The sequence below is a fragment of the Patella vulgata genome, chromosome 2 (genome assembly GCF_932274485.2).
Source record: "Patella vulgata chromosome 2, xgPatVulg1.2, whole genome shotgun sequence".
Taxonomy (NCBI): domain Eukaryota; kingdom Metazoa; phylum Mollusca; class Gastropoda; family Patellidae; genus Patella; species Patella vulgata.
Window position 1 is genome coordinate 58,331,765 of NC_065880.2, and position 19,043 is coordinate 58,350,807.

General features: G+C 35.5%; 1 protein-coding gene across 5 annotated transcripts in view; it reads right to left on the reverse strand.

Annotated features, from left to right (window-relative positions):
• The window catches only part of LOC126811164 (centrosomal protein of 164 kDa), a 232,345-nt gene that overhangs the window by 59,737 nt on the left and 153,565 nt on the right, over positions 1 to 19,043 (reverse strand). The window contains exons 13-18 of one of the 5 annotated variants that reach the window (XM_056098522.1): positions 15,468 to 15,565; positions 14,459 to 14,590; positions 6,354 to 6,471; positions 2,484 to 2,660; positions 2,263 to 2,382; positions 1,405 to 1,527 (exon numbers count right to left, since the gene is read on the reverse strand). In XM_056098522.1, coding sequence (XP_055954497.1) covers positions 1,405 to 1,527; positions 2,263 to 2,382; positions 2,484 to 2,660; positions 6,354 to 6,471; positions 14,459 to 14,590; positions 15,468 to 15,565 — 768 coding nt within the window. Of the gene's footprint in view, positions 1 to 1,404; positions 1,528 to 2,262; positions 2,383 to 2,483; positions 2,661 to 6,353; positions 6,472 to 14,458; positions 14,591 to 15,451; positions 15,566 to 19,043 lie in introns of those variants that run through there. The other 4 variants (XM_056098523.1, XM_056098524.1, XM_056098525.1 and 1 more) reach the window with 4 other exon arrangements.

The window sequence follows — 19,043 nt, forward strand, 5'->3', positions numbered from 1 at the left end:
ACAAAAATGGGAAAATTGAAACATAATTAGGCTTAAAGTTGTACTTCATGAATTTACATCTTTATTTTTGATAGGTTTGATATGAAAAGAAATATGGCATCACAAAAAACACCAAAAATGGCTTTTTCAAAGTGTTGAAAAACCTTTCTTCTGCGAAAAGTCAAAAATTGCAACTTTGAGCCTCAATAAAAAAAAAGTTTTCATCCGATTTTGAATCTGTAAAAAGTTTTGTGAGAAGAATGATAAGATCTACTTGAAAAGCTAATAAAATCAAATGTATAATCATAATCTCAAAATCACCTTTTCCACCTATTATTAGCATTGTTAAAATACAGCCATAACTCTTGTTTATTTTATTATTTAACTGCCAATGTTTGATAATTGATATTTTTCAATATAAGTCAGTAAAATCTGCATGTCTAACCATTTTAAATTAACAATCTTTTTTTGCATGCCGTGTTAGCTGATATTCGACTACGATATGACTGCAGTGCAATCGCACGATAAATAAACCTATTTCAAACCTGCTACGGATGTGCTGACTGTAAATTTGTGGAAAGTCCGACTTCTTAAAATTCCCGGTAGATCTGTCAAGCTAATTTCCGCGGCAATTTAAAATAATCGTGTAGGTCGGCGGTTTACTCATATTTGCGGAGGAAATTTAGAGTGGAATTTTGAGCGTGGCCAGAGTGGATTGATTAATTGGCGCCCGCGATTTTTCATTTCCGCCTAGGCCCGACTTCGGGGAAATTTAGCAATTCCACGTGACTTGTACTGCATTATCTGGGATGTGATTTACTGATTTCCAAATGTATAATTACCTGGGACGTGATTTACCGATTTTTGATATATTTGTCAATGGCGGAATTACTATTTTAAATGGATAATAATACTACGACCACGGTAAGGTGCCTTTTTTAATATTCACCATTATTATTCGCACTTCATATGCAAATAATCGTTACCAAAATGAACCGATCGGATAGACGGCTCGCGGGGAAATAAACGATTCATCTAATAATTCAACATCTCGGGAAATTGAACTACTCCTCTAATAAATAAACACACTAGATAAGTGAACGGTCGGCCATTTCTAAACCCCTCTCGGAGAAATTAAATGCTGTACCATTAAATTAAGGCATAGTACTAATTAAACCATTTTTGTAATTTTCAAACGATTATTATCAATTATCCAACGATGTTTTGAAATTAAACTATATACCTAGTTTTTAGCGCTATAACCCCCATTGGCATTATAAACGATACCAGATTCCCAGTGACAATCATTATTGATCATTGCTTGATAAAGACACCTGTAAGAGTATTGTAATATGGTTAATCCATAAAGTTGTGTTATTATAAATATATAAATATGTTATTAATGTTTCTAAGATTCTAGACCACCTTGTCACTGTAATCATCTTTTAATTTAGTCATATAATCTTCATGTTCTGATTTTAATCGTGTTGTTTCTTTCTGATGTTGTTGTTTTAATTCTTGACGTCTTTCATTTAATACTTCTTCTAGCTGCAAATAAAAAACAGAAATATAATTAAAAAATCAATCAACTGGTTTTGACACTTAAATAATACCATTGTTTCAATAAATTGGATGACTGTCACAAATAATACAGAGTACAATGAAAAGAACAGAGTACAATGAAAAGAACAGAGTACCATGAAAAGAACAGAGTACTAATATAAACTTAGGACTTAAAACATAGCTATGAGGTCATCATTTGATCTTTTAATCCATCATAATGAGGAATGGATTGTCTCAAAACAACAATGAAAAGTGTCTATTATTAATGGAAACAGTCCATTATTTTTGGAACTGTCCATTATCAATGGCAAAATACATTAACAATAATATACAGTGGATAAAGTTTAAGTGCCACTTGCATTAAAATTGTTTAAAAAAATCAAAACATTTCAGGGGATGCCCCCATCTACTCTACCCATCAACAACTCTACAATTGTAGACTGGGTAATATACATTTCCTCTCCACTGGAAGAAATGCCTGTATTCATATCTTACTTCTATTGACATTTAGATTAGAAGTATGATAAAATCGTCAGATAATGGACAGTCCTAGGACATTATCCATTACATAGTATGGAATCGAAATGAAATGGGGTTTAACGTTCTACTGTTCTGCTCTGACTGGGCTAATGAAGACAGGAGTATGGAATCACCCACAACCTTTATATTATATGCATAGAACTATACAACCAGTAGAGTCCAAAAATAAAATAGCCTTACTCCTCTGTCAAGATCATCAATAGCTTTCTGTCGTTTTCTTGTAGCTTCTAGTTCATGTTCCAGCTGTTCTTGTTCTTTTACTTGTAAATGTAAAATTTCTTTTTTCATGTCTTCTATTGTCTGATAATAATATAAAGCAATATATTTTCTATAAGACAATGACTATTGTAACATTGTTTCTGGACAAAGCATGTATGTGAAATAAAGACACCCAGCTTTACCTCTTCATGCTTTTCTGATAATTCCATTCTAAGATTTTCTACTTTATTTCTGTGTTTTCTTTCCATCTCATCTTTCATATTATCCAATTCTTGCTGATGTTTACTTCGTATTTTATTAATCTCTTGTTCGGTTTCCATTTCTAATTTTTCTTTTTCACCACTAATATCTCTGTCCACCTAAAAGAAAATTACACAAGCTATTATTCAATTTGATTCATATTTCTGAACAAATCATTCACAATTTATAGAGTTATTCTATTATTTTTTCTAATTAAAGAGACTTATCTTGCAATCTAATTAAAATACAGATCTATATTTCGAGTTGTTTTTTTATACTTTTGATGGCGTTTTTTGGCCCTATTACGTCAGACATTTGTGTAACCAATCAGCGTTAATGTTTTAAGTGGGTATTTGGAAATACAACTTTGACTTTGTCTTCGTTGAGAATGTCTACCCACAGTTTCGTGCACAGCATGCTAAGAACTTGCCATAACATGCAATTTCATTGGTTAATACCTCACATCAACCAGAACGCAGGTTATATAACAACTCTTCCAGATCCCAATGCAGTGAAGGCAAGTAAAACGAAACTTTGAACTATAAAAAAACAAACGAAATAGGATCTTTGTTTTAATCAGATTGCTTACCTTGTTAATATTGCCAGACTTGTTTCTTCCAGTGGTTTGCTATGTTTGAAGTTCGCTATGTGTAGTACAGTTGTGCTGGACTTACTTTTAGAGTTAGGATTTTAATTGATCTCATTATAAAATTAATCATTTTATTACATTAGTACTGCAATGAGTATAAGCTACCACATTCCTGAAGTAATGGCAATGAGCAACATCAGCTCATTAACAATTGTCACACTTAACAAGACTAAAATGTGATTTATTTCATTGGTCTACTAAGTTAGCTGACAGATACAGCCTCTGGTGTTTTTATTTCACACTTGTATTAATTCTCATAGATCACTCAAACATGCATCAACTAAAATGAAGGTGGTATAAGTAGAACTGGATTGTTTTATTTATCTCTGATTCAGTAGATAGCAAAAATATTCTAATGACCATCACAATTAACATAAAAGATAAGTTGCCTGGCAACGAAACATACGCTCACAGCAGCTAAGTCGTCCGAGCAGTCAACAAGAGTTGTCGCATATTTTTTCTATTGTCGGTAATGAAACACTTATAATATACTAAAATCTGACTAAGAATAACAACTCATTAAGGAATTACCAGAAAATCATTAGAATTTGTTTGGCTTTTACTAGTTCTGCCTCATGCTAACGTTTAGTATACGAAACATTAAATATCATGAATTTAGCTGTTCAAGTTATCAAAATCAATATACTTGTTCGTCTCAAGACCTTAAACTCTGTTTATCAATCTAAAGTCAATTGGATGATAACTTTGGTCTATAGAGCATCCACAAGATTTTTCAAAGTGATCAAAGGCCATAACTCTGGTAGTAATTATCATAAATCATTGAAAATCAATAGGCTTCTTCGTCTCATGGCCTTAAACACTGTGAATAAATTTAAAATAAATCGGATATTAATTTTAGCCTCTAGAGCGTCCACAAGATTTTTCAAAGTGATCAAAAGCCATAACTCTGGTAGTAATTATCGGAAATCATTGGGCTTTTTCGTCTCACGACCATAAACACCCTGTATAAATTTAAAGTCAATCGGATATTAACTTTAGCCTCTAGAGCGTCCACAAAATTTTTCAAAGTGATCAAGGGCCATAACTCTGGCAGTAATTATCGGAAATCGTTTAAAATCAATAGGCTTCTACATCTAATGACCTTATACACTGTGTATAAATTTAAAGTCAGTCGGATATTAACTTTAGCATGTTGAGTGTCCACAAGATATTTCAAAGTGATCAAGGGCCATAACACTGGCAGTAACTATCAGATATCGTTGAAACTCGATAGGCGTCTTCGTAGACCTTAAAGACTGTGTATAAATTTAAAGTCAATCAGATATTAACTTCAGCCTCTAGAGCGTCCACATGATTTTTTTAAGTGATCAAGGTCCATAACTCTGGCAGTAATTATCAGAAATCGCTGAAAATCAATAGGCTTCTCCGTCTCGTGACCTTAAACACTGTATAAATTTAAAGTCAATCGGATATTAACTTTAGGCTCTACAGCGTCCACAATCCGGACCGACGGACGGAGGGGGGGGGGCAACAACAATATACGACTACATTTCAATGTGGGCGTATAACAATGAACATTATTTACAATCTAATTAATTAATATTGATGCCTCATGGCAGTCTGAATGAGTTGTTAATTTTGTGTTAGGTCATGTATGATCAGTGATGGGATTTCGCTCATATATTTCGTACAAGTCCGATGCTATTTTCCAGGTGTCCTAAAATGTCTGACCAGGAATATATGCCCAATTGGACATCAAGACATGGTGAATAATATTCAAAATTCCAAAATTAATATAGTGTACTGAAGGTATAACTACCACTCAACCCGATTATCGTTGATAATAGTCTGGATTGATTAGGTTAATTAAGTGATCAACGTATTTATCGTGTTATACCGTCTATACACCTATCTTGAGTAACTACTTAATCTGCCTTGATTGGCTGACTTAATCCTTTGTCGGACAATTCATCAATCTAATCCTGAACAGAAGTCATTGCTTCTCCTTTGTCGGACTAAATATCAATCCAATAAGAGTGATTATAAACTTAATCTACGTGATTAACCCATGATTTCTCCATTCTCAAACATTTCAATCACCTTGATGTCGGCCTACAACATAGGAATTAGTAATATATGTCACATATCCTAATACTATATAACGCCCCAAATCAATATACATTGTATCTGATAACTTGTCTGTGATATTTCTTCGGTGGAAGCCGAAGTTAAATAAAGCTATTTCACACACATGCATATCCGATAAATACTAGACCGTTTCTGATCGCACGTGGCGATAATAGTACAATTACTGAAATGAAACTAGAAATCTCGCGAGACACATGAAATTAAGAGTACAATTACTGAAATGAAAAAGTAAAAATCTTGCGAGACACGTGAAATGAGATGTAAACGTAAAATTAAGAGTACAATAACTGAAATGAAAAAGTAGAAATCTTGCGAGACACGTGAAATGTAAACAGGCCGAATCTCACATGTCTAAAAATTCTATTTTGATGGAATATTCTCGGATTTATGATCATATTTTGAATAGGGTTAATGTTTTGAAATGAACATGCTAAGAAATGTTGATCAATATTTCAATTGGAATAATGTAACTAGTTAATTGTTTTAGACTAGTTGATTGCCATTATTTAGCAGATGTCACTCGCTCATTGTGGTAGACAGTTACTGCCAAATAAATTTCGGGATGTCATTTTTTTAAACTTCCGTATGAAAGTCGAAACGGAGTATAAGACGAATGCTGAAAAATGTATCAACTTATACCCCGAAAATACGGTTATTTTGGAGGAATTTGAAACAGGTATGGAACTGCACACTTTTGTTCTATCCTATTGCGACAACACATAATTTTGTAGGAATATTACTGATATAAATTTGAATACCAAACAGGAATTAAATATGAAAAATAACCAGGTGCACCTATTTTTTATTACGTATGAATTTGAATATTTTGTCGCCACATGATTTTTAATTGTGGTCTGAAAACGCCTGCTTAAATAAAAATAAGAGTTATGCCCCTTTATTTTCAAGAAAAAATGTCCGACAAGAAAAATTTTGAAATCCCATCCCAAACAAATCTGTATCTTCTCTTTAGTTTCTTTCTCGTCAAATTTAAAATCAAATACCTACACGAAACCTTTTAAATGTAAATAGAGGAGGCCATTTTAGGATGAGTTACCTGTGTATGAAGTTTGTCTAAAGCTTTTGATTTCTCTTCTTCTAATTTAGCTTGTTCTTCTTTATGTAATGATGCAACCTCTTCTCTTAATCTAGCTAAAGCTCTTTCCATTTGATCTCTACAAAATATCATCAACAACTTTTTTTACTTCACATATTTAATATGTTTAGCAAATAAGTTTATATTAAAGGTATATCAAATATATTTGAGAAATATCAGATACATTTGTGATTTCAAATCTAAAACAAATCTAAAACACAAGACTTATTTCTATATTTTAACAATTGACACTAATGAAGACAATTACTCGTGGCAACTTTTAGAAGAATTCTAGGTGCCCGGTCTATGTTCACCCATAATTAAATAATATATTAGTGGTATCATCTGTGCTACCACGGATATTTCAATTTGGCACCCATCAGCTAAAAAATGTAGACGATTTTAGTAAATCAGTCAAATTTGCTTATTCATATTTCCAATTGACAATTGCCAGTTCTGGTTATGCCAGTGATGTCACAAACACATCTGATATTTCAACAGATGCATCATCTAAAAGTTGATTCAAGTAATTACCATGTTAATCTATTAATAGTATTCTATAAGTGTATTTGAGACTGGTTAGTTTACATATGAACATATATTTATAATAATAATAGTAATCATCTACAAGTAAACATTTTGCAGGTGAGCCATGCTTTACCTAGGACTTTCATATCAATTTATTTTATTGATGGTTATGGTGGAAGTAGATATCAAATAATATACTCTTCAAAAACAGGTTGCCAGGTAACAAAACATATGCCCACAGCAGCTATATCGTCCGGGCAGTCAACAAGAGTTGTCGCATATTTTTACTTTTTTCAGTAATGAAACATTTATAATATACTGAGCGCCATGGAAAACGCATCACTTTTTTTTCCCAAATATTTTATTACTAGGTGGTTTTGTATGTATAATATTATGCAATACTATGAACTATTGTTTCACACAATGCTCCCAAACGCAAAAAATATCGGCCTGTGTGCAAAAAAAAAAATTGCACGAGATGCACATGAAAACCCCAATATTCACGTGCAGCATTGTGTGTGAGCCCTTTAAAAGCATGTTTTCAACTTAATGTGCAGTACATGAACTGTGAAACGTCAATCTGTCGTAATTTGTTGTTGGACGTTTGAAGGAATTGAGCTAGAGATGCCGAGAATTACTGAAAATCAACGGAATGAAGCCATGGGAATGTCCAGGGCTGGCATGTCTACACGTGCTATTGCCAGACACTTCAATTGTCATCAGTCCACTATTGTAAGGTTGGTGGAACGTGTTCGAGTTACTGGATCAACACGTGACTGTCAACGTCCTTTTCCACAACGCGTTACAAACCAGGTTCAAGACCGCTACATTCGGGTCACTCATCTGCGTGACAGATTCCGCCCAGACACTTCAATTGTCATCAGTCCACTATTGTAAGGTTGGTGGAACGTGTTCAAGTTACTGGATCAACACGTGACTGTCAACGTCCTTTTCCACAACGCGTTACAAACCAGGTTCAAGACCGCTACATTCGGGTCACTCATCTGCGTGACAGATTCCGCCCAGACACTTCAATTGTCATCAGTCCACTATTGTAAGGTTGGTGGAACGTGTTCAAGTTACTGGATCAACACGTGACTGTCAACGTCCTTTTCCACAACGCGTTACAAACCAGGTTCAAGACCGCTACATTCGGGTCACTCATCTGCGTGACAGATTCCGCCCAGAGACTCGAACAGGTGCAGCAGTCGTCGGAAGACAAGGACCAGTAAGTGCCAACACCGTAAGACGCCGTGCACGACGACCTTATGTTGGAGCTATCCTCAGGGATCATCACCGTCAGCGGCGTTTGATATGGGCTCCAGGACACCAGACATGGAGAAGAGTAGACTGCAAAGTGTGCTCTTCAGTGATGAGAGTCGCTTTCATCTTTATCACGCTGATGGCCGTCAACGTGTGTGGAGACGTCTTGGGGAACGTCTTGCAGACTGCTGCGTCTTCGAAATGAATCGATGGGGTGGGGGAAGTGTAATGGTGTGGGGAGGCTTCCATTTCATCACCGGACCGCCCTACACATTTGCAGGGGTCGCGTTAATGCTGTAGCCTACCGTGATGATGTCTTGCAACCAATTGTTGTTCCGATGTTTCGAGCGCACCCACAACTTCAGCACTTCCAACAGGATAATGCACGTCCGCATACCGCCCATTTTAGTATGGACTACCTGGCTGCTAACAACCTCAATGTCTTGGACTGGCCAGCCATGTCTCCGGACATGGCACCGATAGAACATGTCTGGGATGAGATTGGGCCGTCTGTATCAGAGACCACAGATGCACACCATTGCTGCTTTAGAAGCTGCTCTTGTCCAAGAATGGAACAATTTGCCCCAGGCCTTCTTTCAAACATTGGTAAATTCCATGCGACGTCGCTGCACAACGTGCACAAGAGCCTGTGGAGGACACACGCGCTACTGACATCTGTGTCATACTTTTGGTTTTGACCCCTCTGACTTTGTACCGTTGATTACAGATTAAACAACCATAAGTGTACAAATGTGTTGTTATTGATGTGTTCCCATTTGAATATTGTTCACAATAAGAAGCAAAATAAATAAGATATGTTTACTTGATCATTTTGTTATACAAAAAACTAAGTGATGCATTTTCCATGGCGCTCAGTATACATTAAAATCTGATTAAGAGTAACAGCTCATTAGGTAATTATCAGAAAACCATTAGAATTTAATTGGTTTTTATAAAGTTCTGCCCCATGTTAACGTTTAGTATACGAAACTTTTAACATCATGGATTTAGCTGTTCAAGTCATAAAGATTCATTGAAAATCAATATATTTGTTCGTCTCAAGACAATCGGATATTAACTTTAGCCTCTAGAGCGTCCACAAGGTTTTTCAAAGTGATCAAGGGCCATAACTCTGGGAGTAATTATCGGAAATCGCTGAAAATCAATAGGCTTCTTCGTCTCGACCTTGAACACTGTGTATCAATTTAAAGTCAATCAGATATTAACTTTAGCCTCTAGAGCGTCCACAAGATTTTTCAAAGTGATCAAGGGCCATAACTCTGGCAGCAATTATTGGAAAATGCTGAAAATCAATAGGCTTCTTCGTCTAATGACCTTAAATACTGTGTATAAATTTAAAGTCAATCGGATATTAACTTTAGCCTCTAGAGCGTCCACAAGATTTTTCAAAGTGATCAAGGGCCTTATCTCTGGCAAAATTTATCGGAAATCAATAGGATTCTTTGTCTCATGACCTTAAACACTGTGCATAAATTTAAAGTCAATCGGATATTAACTTTAGCCTATAGAACATCCACAAGCAATTGTGGACGCCGGACCGCCGGACGGCCGGCCGAATTGACGGACCAGGACGACAACAATATACGGCCACATTTCAATGTGGGCGTATAAAAAAAGTAGGGGATATTGAAATGCAAATACCTATGCAGGTTGTGATATGATAAATAGTCATGGACACATCACATGCTTTGAGAGTATGTTCACAGATGAAGAACTTATCGCCCCAACAGAACCACTGAGCTGCACTACGACACGCAATAGGGGTTCATTGTCAAATTTGACACTTCAAGGAAGGGTTGATGAAAACTGCCGCGTGCTGGTTTATCCTATCCATGTTTGCTTTCCTATCAGTTCTTGCATAAGATTTACTGTTTAGCGTATCTTTGCTTTAGTGTGTTACATTTAATTTGCAATGAGACGTCTTCAACATGATGAATATCTATGTGCTATTGGCATGCTTCAAATGAGTTCTACACAGCGAGCAGTAGCCAACATGATTAATGTGTCACAGCCTCTGATCAGCAGACTGTGGAACCGGTACCAACAAACACACAATGTTGATAATAGACCTTGTTCAAGTCGTCCTAGAGCCACAACACTGCAAGAATTGGCCGTGGCACTGCAAGAGGAGTGGGTCAGATTGCCCCAAATCGTGATTGGACGGTTGATTAGGAGCATGCCACGATGAATTGCTGAATGTCTAAGGTTTGGTGGAGCAATTACTCATTTAGACAAAAATCAAAAACGTCCATCTTCACTTTTGACAGTGTATCTCTTTGCGAGTGAAATGGGTCCATCAGATAACCCGCCCATATGAACTGTTTATGTGTATGTGTAGGCAATTGGCCTGTTATTAACATACACTGGTTACCTCTAATAAAAACAGCAGTGCATTTCCACAGTTTTGTATTTTTTCTGAATATCCCCTACTTTTTTTTGAAGAGTAAAGTACGTAAAGTTATGATGATAGTACATGTAAGAAGTTCTCACTGTAACATTGGTAAAGTTTAATCTAGCGTAAATAGCGTTAATTTCTACTCTGTGTCCAATTATTCATAAATATTGTTGAATTTCGGCGAAGAGTGCTCAATTTGTACTTCTATCGAATTTCAATCTCACTGTTTAATTTTGATTTACCAAGCGTCTAATTAACCAGTGTTTAGTTTCTCGACACATGTTGAATTATAAGCGTCCCGTCTAATTAGCACGACTGTTCAATAATTAGTTGGACTGTTCAATTTCCCGAGCCGTGATTAAAATCTGTCAAGGTGTCCAATTACGCAAGGTGTTCAATTTTGTTGTCAAACATCTAATTTCACGTGCGATGTTCAGATATTACGATGTGTTTAGTTGTTGGTGATCGTTCAGTTTTGCTGCCGAATGTCTATTTTGCCTCACGATGTTGAAATACTGTTTCCCGAAGTGATCTTGAAAAATAATCTCCGGATAATGACAAGCATTACAGATACCTGCCGTCGTATGAATCCTGAAAAATAATATTTCATCGTATCGCAACAGATCAGTACTAAAACTAACACTTATTACAGTATTTCAACATCGTGAGGCAAAATAGACATTCGGCGGCAAAACTGGTCCAACTAATTATTGAACAGTCGTGCTAATTAGACGGGACTCTTATAATTCAACACGTGTCGAGAAACTAAACACTAGTTAATTACACGCTCGGTAATCAAAATTAAACAGTGAGATTGAAATTCTATAGAAGTACAAATTGAGCACTATTTGCCGAAATTCAACAATATTTATGAATAATTGGACACAGAGTAGAAATTAACGCTATTTACGCTAGATTAAACGGTACCAATGTTACAGTGTCTGAAGCCATCATAAACAAAATATTATAGCAAAAAAATATCAAATACAGAAACAACATAATATTCATTAAATAAAATGTGAAATCGGTAATTGTACATTGATTGGAATTACATTCAAATTATCAAGACTGAAGACATGAGAAATGAAGCAAACTGTAAGTGAAAGTATCTATAAATAGTTTAACCACACAAATCAACATATCTCTCTAAATGTATCATGATATTTATAATAAAATGCATTTATTGCCAAATTAACACATACCAGTAAAGTACAAGAATTTCATGATTAAATATCAATGATTTTTTATCTTTAAAATCCTGATGAGAAGACTTCTACTAATACAGGTATTTATAAATACTTTCATTTTTTAAAATTTTAATAAAAGAAAGAATAGAAAAATAGATTTGAATTAAGTTGCCAAGCAATGAAACATATGCTAACTAGCAGCTTAGTCATCCTAGCTGTTTCGAAATTCACATTTTCGAAAAAATGGATAGAGAACAAGCTAAAAAGAAAGTATTTTTTCGTACAATCTGGGGCCATAATTCAGGAAGTTACGGTCCGATATGCGCGAATATCGAAAGAAACCGAGATCTTTGGGTTATAAACTTACATTTCAAGTTTCAACAAAATCGGATAAAAATTGTGACCTCTATAGGGTCCACAACCTTGATATACCATATTTTTACGCTATTTGAGAACGAAGGGTTGCCATTTTGTCTGTCAGTTTTGGGCCGATTTTCACGAAATTCGAACTCAGCCGTCCTTAGGGTGTAACGGTGATATAATAATACGTTTTTTTAAATCGGATAAAAATTATGACCTCTATAGGGTCCACAAGCTAAAAACGCGATTTTTCGTACAATCAGGGGACATAATTAAATCGGATAAAAATTGTGACCTCTATAGGGTCCACAACCTTGATATACCATATTTTTACGCTATTTGAGAACGAACGGCGGCCATTTTGTCTGTCAATTTTGGGCCGATTTTCACGAAATTGGAACTTACATTTCAAGTTTCAAGAAAATCGGATAAAAATTGTGACCTCTATAGGGTCCACAACCTTGATATACTATATTTTTACGCTATTTGAGAACGAAGGGCGGCCATTTTCGAGAGATGGATAGAGAACAAGCTAAAAAGAAAGTGATTTTTCCTACAATCATGGGCCATAATTGAGGAAATTACAATTCGATATGCGCAAATATCGAAAGGAACCGAGATCTTTGGGTTATAAACTTACATTTCAAGTTTCAAGAAAATCGGATAACAATTGTGACCTCTATCGGGTCCACAACCTTGATATAACATATTTTTACGCTATTTGAGAACGAACGGCGGCCATTTTGTCTGTCAATTTTGGGACGATTTTCACGAAATTATAACTTACATTTCAAGTTTCAAGAAAATCGGATAAAAATTGTGACCTCTATAGGGTCCACAACCTTGATATACTATATTTTTACGCTATTTGAGAACGAAGGGCGGCCATTTTTTGGGCCGATTTTCATGGAATTCGAACTCAGCCATTTTTAGGGTGTAACGGTGATATAATAATACGATTTTTTAAAACAGATAAAAATTATGACCTCTATAGGGTCCACAAGCTAAAACCACGATTTTTCGTACAATCAGGGGCCATAATTCAGGAAGTTACAATCCGATATGCTCGAATATCGAAAGAAACCGAGATCTTTGGGTTATAAACTTACATTCAAGTTTCAACAAAATCGGATAAAAATTGTGACCTCTATAGGGTCCACAACCTTGATATACCATATTTTTACGCTATTTGAGAACGAACGGCGGCCATTTTGTCTGTCAATTTTGATCAGATTTTCACGAAATTCGAACTCAGCCGTCTTTAGGTGATATAATAATACGTTTTTTTAAATCGGATAAAAATTATGACCTCTATAGGGTCCACAAGCTAAAAACGCGATTTTTCGTACAATCAGGGGCCATAATTCAGGAAGTTACGTTCCGATATGGGTTATAAAGTTTCATCAAAATAGGATTAAAATTGTGACCTCTATAGGGTCCACAACCTTGATATACCATATTTTTACGCTATTGAGAACGTACGGCGGCCATTTTGTCTGTCAGTTTTGGGCCGATTTTCACGAAATTCGAACTCAGCCGTCTTTAGGGTGTAACAGTGATATAATAATACGTTTTTTTGAAATCGGATAAAAATTATGACCTCTATAGGGTCCAAAAGCTAAAAACAAGATTTTTCGTACAATCAGGGGCCATAATTCAGGAAGTAACGTTCCGATATGCGCGAACATCGAAAGGAACCAAGATCTTTGGGTTATAAGAATACATTTCAAGTTTAAACTAAATCGGATAAAAATTGTGACCTCTACAGTGTTCACAAGCTAAAAACGTGATTTTTCGTACAATTAGGGGCCATAATCCATGAAGTTACAGTCCGATACATGCCAATATCGAAAGGAACCGAGATCTTAGGGTGATAAACCTATATTTCAGGATTCATTGTAATCGGTTAAAAGTTGTGACCTGTAGACTGTTCACAAACAATTGTGAACGGACGGACAGGGGCGACGACAATATACGTCCACATGAAAATGTGGGCGTATAAAAACTGTAGAGTGATTACAAGGTTTCGATGACAGAGGCATGGATTCTGCAAATAATTGATGAACGATACTGTTCATGTCTATGAATAGTGGAATAAGCCACTACCTGACAAAAACTATGATGGTTAGTGTGGAGAAGTTGTACAGATCAACAGACAGGGGAGACTACACTATATGACCACATTAACATATAGGTGTACAAAAAGTAAAGTGAGTGATTAAATAAATTGATTAGAAGAACTCAGTGAGGATCACATATAATAACTTTAATCGAACAGTGCCACCAATCAAAACCAGGCCAGTGAAATTTACCGCAGCTTCATTTCTTCTTCTTTCTGTTGTTGTTGACATTCCTCCTTTATTTTAGCTAAATCTGTCTGTCCATCATATTGTAGATTAGCCTGGCTTTTTTTCATATATCCTTTTAAACTAGCCTGTAGATTTCTGGTACAAGGAAAAGGAAGGGAGGCAAGATTGATATCAATATTATAATATCAATATTGTGCACTTTTATAATTTTATCTTTGTAAATATATCTCAATAGGCAAACTTGATTCTTGTATCTTATTAGTTGAACAGAAGCACAGATCAAGTTGTACATACTTTATATATGTAATTTTCATTTAAATCGTAACAAGAGCGAACTGTTAAGAATGAAAACTGTGCGTAAAAGCATATGCACAAACTGACACGCTTTCAGCCAAAATCCCAGTTCAAACCATGCTGGTCCTTCATAAAAGGGACATGTTTATTTCTCTGGAAAACTTCCAAAAACATATCCCACTGTGGTATATGTGTAGATCTATTTCCTTGTGGCAAATCCTTTAAATCACTTGAAAATATATTTACAAAGATGGCAGAATAATAATTGATAAATGATTTAAAATCTACTCCATGCAGTGCACTCTACAGAATGAAGTTTTACAAAGAGAATTACTTTTAAAGCTACTGGTACTAACATTAATAATATATAAATTCCACAAAAAATATAGTCTCTAATTATAAAGAATTCTAAAAGAAGTGCATAAAACCTTCTTTTATGTTTTAAAGATCATTGAAAAAAAAAAAAAAATATTGCACTGTTTAAATCTGTATAGACAATCACTTAATTATCCCACATACCAATAACCATGTTATAATGTATGCTCAACCTTTCTAGAACACCTGATATCTCTTCTCATTTGAGGAGTTCCAATAGCAAACAAACTTTTGTCTATACTGACTCAAATACAGGTTTGATAATAGTAATTTACTATGGTAATCAATAAAAATTTGATGAAATATATACACTAGGTTTAGCAATACCACATAAAGAACATACTGCACACTTTCTTCTTTATCTTGTCTCAATTTTCTCTCTTCTTCTTCTTGTTCTTCTAATATTTCTCTCTTTAATCTTTTTAATCTTGCATCTTTATCCTATAAAAAAAAGTTAAACTGCTGAGCGGTCCCCATCTATTTCAGTGGTAATGTAAAAAGCCTTTAAGGTAACACCCAGTATAGTTCTACGTGTGCTGTCTCATCATATGTAACATCACACGTGCGTTGTTTACATCTGACATAGTAATACAACCTGATATGGACAGAGAAGAAGCTAAAAGATAGACTGCAAGGCAACGAAACATACGCCCACAGCAGCCAAGCCGTCCGGGGAGTCAACAAAGGTTGTCGCATATTTTTCCTTTTGTCAGAAATGAAAACATTTACAACACACTAAAATCTGCTTACGAGTAACAACCCATTTGGCTTCTATTCTAAGCAGCAAAAGAAACAGAACGTGCAGAATCCCTTGCGTATCAACTGCAGATGGCAGGACCAGAATATGGCGTCGACATGGCAAGCATTATTCTGACCAATGTGTCATGGAACGAGACCATGGGGAGGGTCAAGCATAATGGTTTGGGGTGGAATTGGCCTGAACCAGAGAGTGGGTCCTATAGGGTTCCAAAATCTTGGTCCAGGGAGAGGAGGCGGCATCACAGCAGTGTGCTACATCAATCAAGCTCTCAGAACCCACAACATTTCGTACGTCATCGAAACGTTTTCCAGCATGACAACGCCCGTGCCCATACCGCCAGAGTTACTCGGGACTTTCTACAGCAGAATGGTGTCAACATTATGCACTGGCCAGCCCTTAGTCTGGACTTAAACCCGATTGAACATCTCTGGGATGAAATTCAGAGGAAACTTAATAATGTCGGACCAAACACAGCCGATGGATTGCGCCTGGCTTTTCTGAGAGTGTGGTTCCAGGTGGCAGTGGTGTTCATCCATCCCCTGTTCCACTCCATGTACAGACGCTGCGCTGCTGTTATTGACACTCGAGATGGACACACCACATACTGATGTATAGACTGTGTACAGACTCTAAACCTTCTCGTAATGTCTTGGAATTGTGATGAATTAATCCCTAATGTGTCAACATACTGTTCACAAAAAATTGCTTTGATCCATTTAGTAAGTCGTTTTCTAGAATGATTTGATTAAAGTGCCTCTCTGATTTTGAAATCGTATTGACGTTTTTTTGCTGTTTAGTATATATTTCTGCCCTATTCTAACATTTAGCATACAAAACATTTAATATCAATTGCCATAATCATTGGAAATCTTTGAAAATTCATCTGATGACCTTAAACACTGTATAAATATAAAGTCGAACGGATATTAACTTTAGCCTCTAATACTGTGAAACTGGTATCGTTTATAATGGGGGTTATAGCGCTAAAAACTAGGTATATAGTTTAATTTCAAAACATCGTTTGATAACTGATAATAATCGTTTGAAAATTACAAAAATAGTTTAATTAGTACTGTGGCTTAGTTTAATGGTACAGCGTTTATAATTTCTCCGAGAGGGGTTTAGAAATGGCCGACCGTTCACTTATCTAGTGCGTTTATTTATTAGACGAGTAGTTCAATTTCCTGAGATGCGTATAGAAATAAGACCTGCTTAATTTATCTACTGTGTTGAATTATTAGATGAATCGTTTATTTTCCCGCGAGCCATCTATCCGATCGGTTCATTTTGATTACGATTATTTGCATATGAAGTGCTAATAAAAATGATGAATGTTAAAAAAAAGCACCTTACCGTGGTCGTAGTATTATTATCCATTATTATTATCCATTCAAAATAGTAATTCCGCCATTGACAAATATATCAAAAAATCGGTAAATCACGTCCCAGGTAATTATACATTTGGAAATCAGTAAATCTCATCCCAGGTAATGTATCTTCTTTAAATCACAAATGAATTAATTTAGTCTTCTAACTGTACACGTCACCAGAAGTCAACCTCGCGATGTACAAATGCACACAGATAATCTCGTGAGACGAAAGAAAATATTTATTAACATGAAACATGCACTTACGGTTCTTTGTTAATCATCGTTTCTCGTATAGTAATATATTTGTTAAAGATAGGTTGCAAGGCAACAAAACATACGCCCACAGCAGCTATATCGTCCGGGCAGTCAACAAGAGTTTTACTTTTTTCGGTAATGAAACATTTATAATACATTCAAATCTAATTAAGAGTAACAACTCATTAGAATTTGTTCTGCCCCATGCTAACGTTTATTATACGAAACTTTAGCTGTTCAAGTCATAAAGATTCATTGAAAATCAATATGATAAACTCTGTGTATCAATCTAAAGTCAATCGGATATTAACTTTAGCCTCTAGAGCGTCCACAAGATTTTTCAACGTGATCAAGGGCCATAATTCTGGCAAAAATTATCGGAAATCGTCGAAAAACAATAGGATTCTTCGTCTCATGACCTTAAACACTGTGTATCAATTTAAAGTCAATTGGATATTAACTTTAGCCTCTAGAGCGTCCACAAGATTTTTCAAAGTGATCAAGGGTCATAACTCTGGCAAAGATAAGTTGCCAGGCAACGAAACATACGCCCACAACAGCTAAATTGTCCGGGCAGTATAAATTTAAAGTCAATCGGATATTAACTTTAGCCTCTAGAGCGTCCACCAGATTTTTCAAAGTGATCAAGGGCCATAACTCTGGCAGTAATTATCGAAAATCGTTGAAAATCAATAGGCTTCTTCATCCTATGACCTTAAACACTGTGTATAAATTTAAAGTCAATCGGATATTAACTTTGACCTCTAGAGCGTCCACAAGATTTTTCAAAGTGATCAAGGGCCATAACTCTGGCAATAATTATCGGAAATCGCTGAAAATCAATAGGGTTCTTCGTCTCAAGACCTTAAACACTGTGTATCAGATACTAACTCTGAACTTGCCGTAGTCTGGCATTATCAGACGAATGAATGAATACATGTCAACACAACTATTTTCCCCCTCTGCTTACAAACTGGCACATTTTAAATATATATTATTGTAAAAAACTAGACTTTAAGATTAAATACATTATTTTAATATTTTCGTTGTTTTTGTTGTTATTACTAGTTGAAACTAAAATAGGTCACGCACTTTGTGAACAATGACAATCGCACATGATATATAGTAAAATTAGAATTATCTCCCTTCTTTGCTCTTGATTGATTTATTTGTAGAGAAATCGTCTGCTTTCACGATCAAATATTAATGATCAACTCAGCTACTTTTATTATATATCATGTCAGATACAGCCAATACAAAACACATTTTTGACTTCCCAGGAAAGGCAAAAAGCGAGGTATGGAATTGTTTTGGTTTTTACGGAACCGACGACCGTAATATTGACAAATCGTATGCTGTGTGTAAACTCTGCTTCACAAAAATAAAGTACGTCGGCAACACTACAAATTTAAAAAACCACATAAACACCAGTCACCCAGATAAATTATCCTGGTCAAGTTCAAGTAGCATTGGTAGTAATAGTAGTGGTACAGCCCAACAACGTACTATACAGCAATTTACAACCAAATTAGGA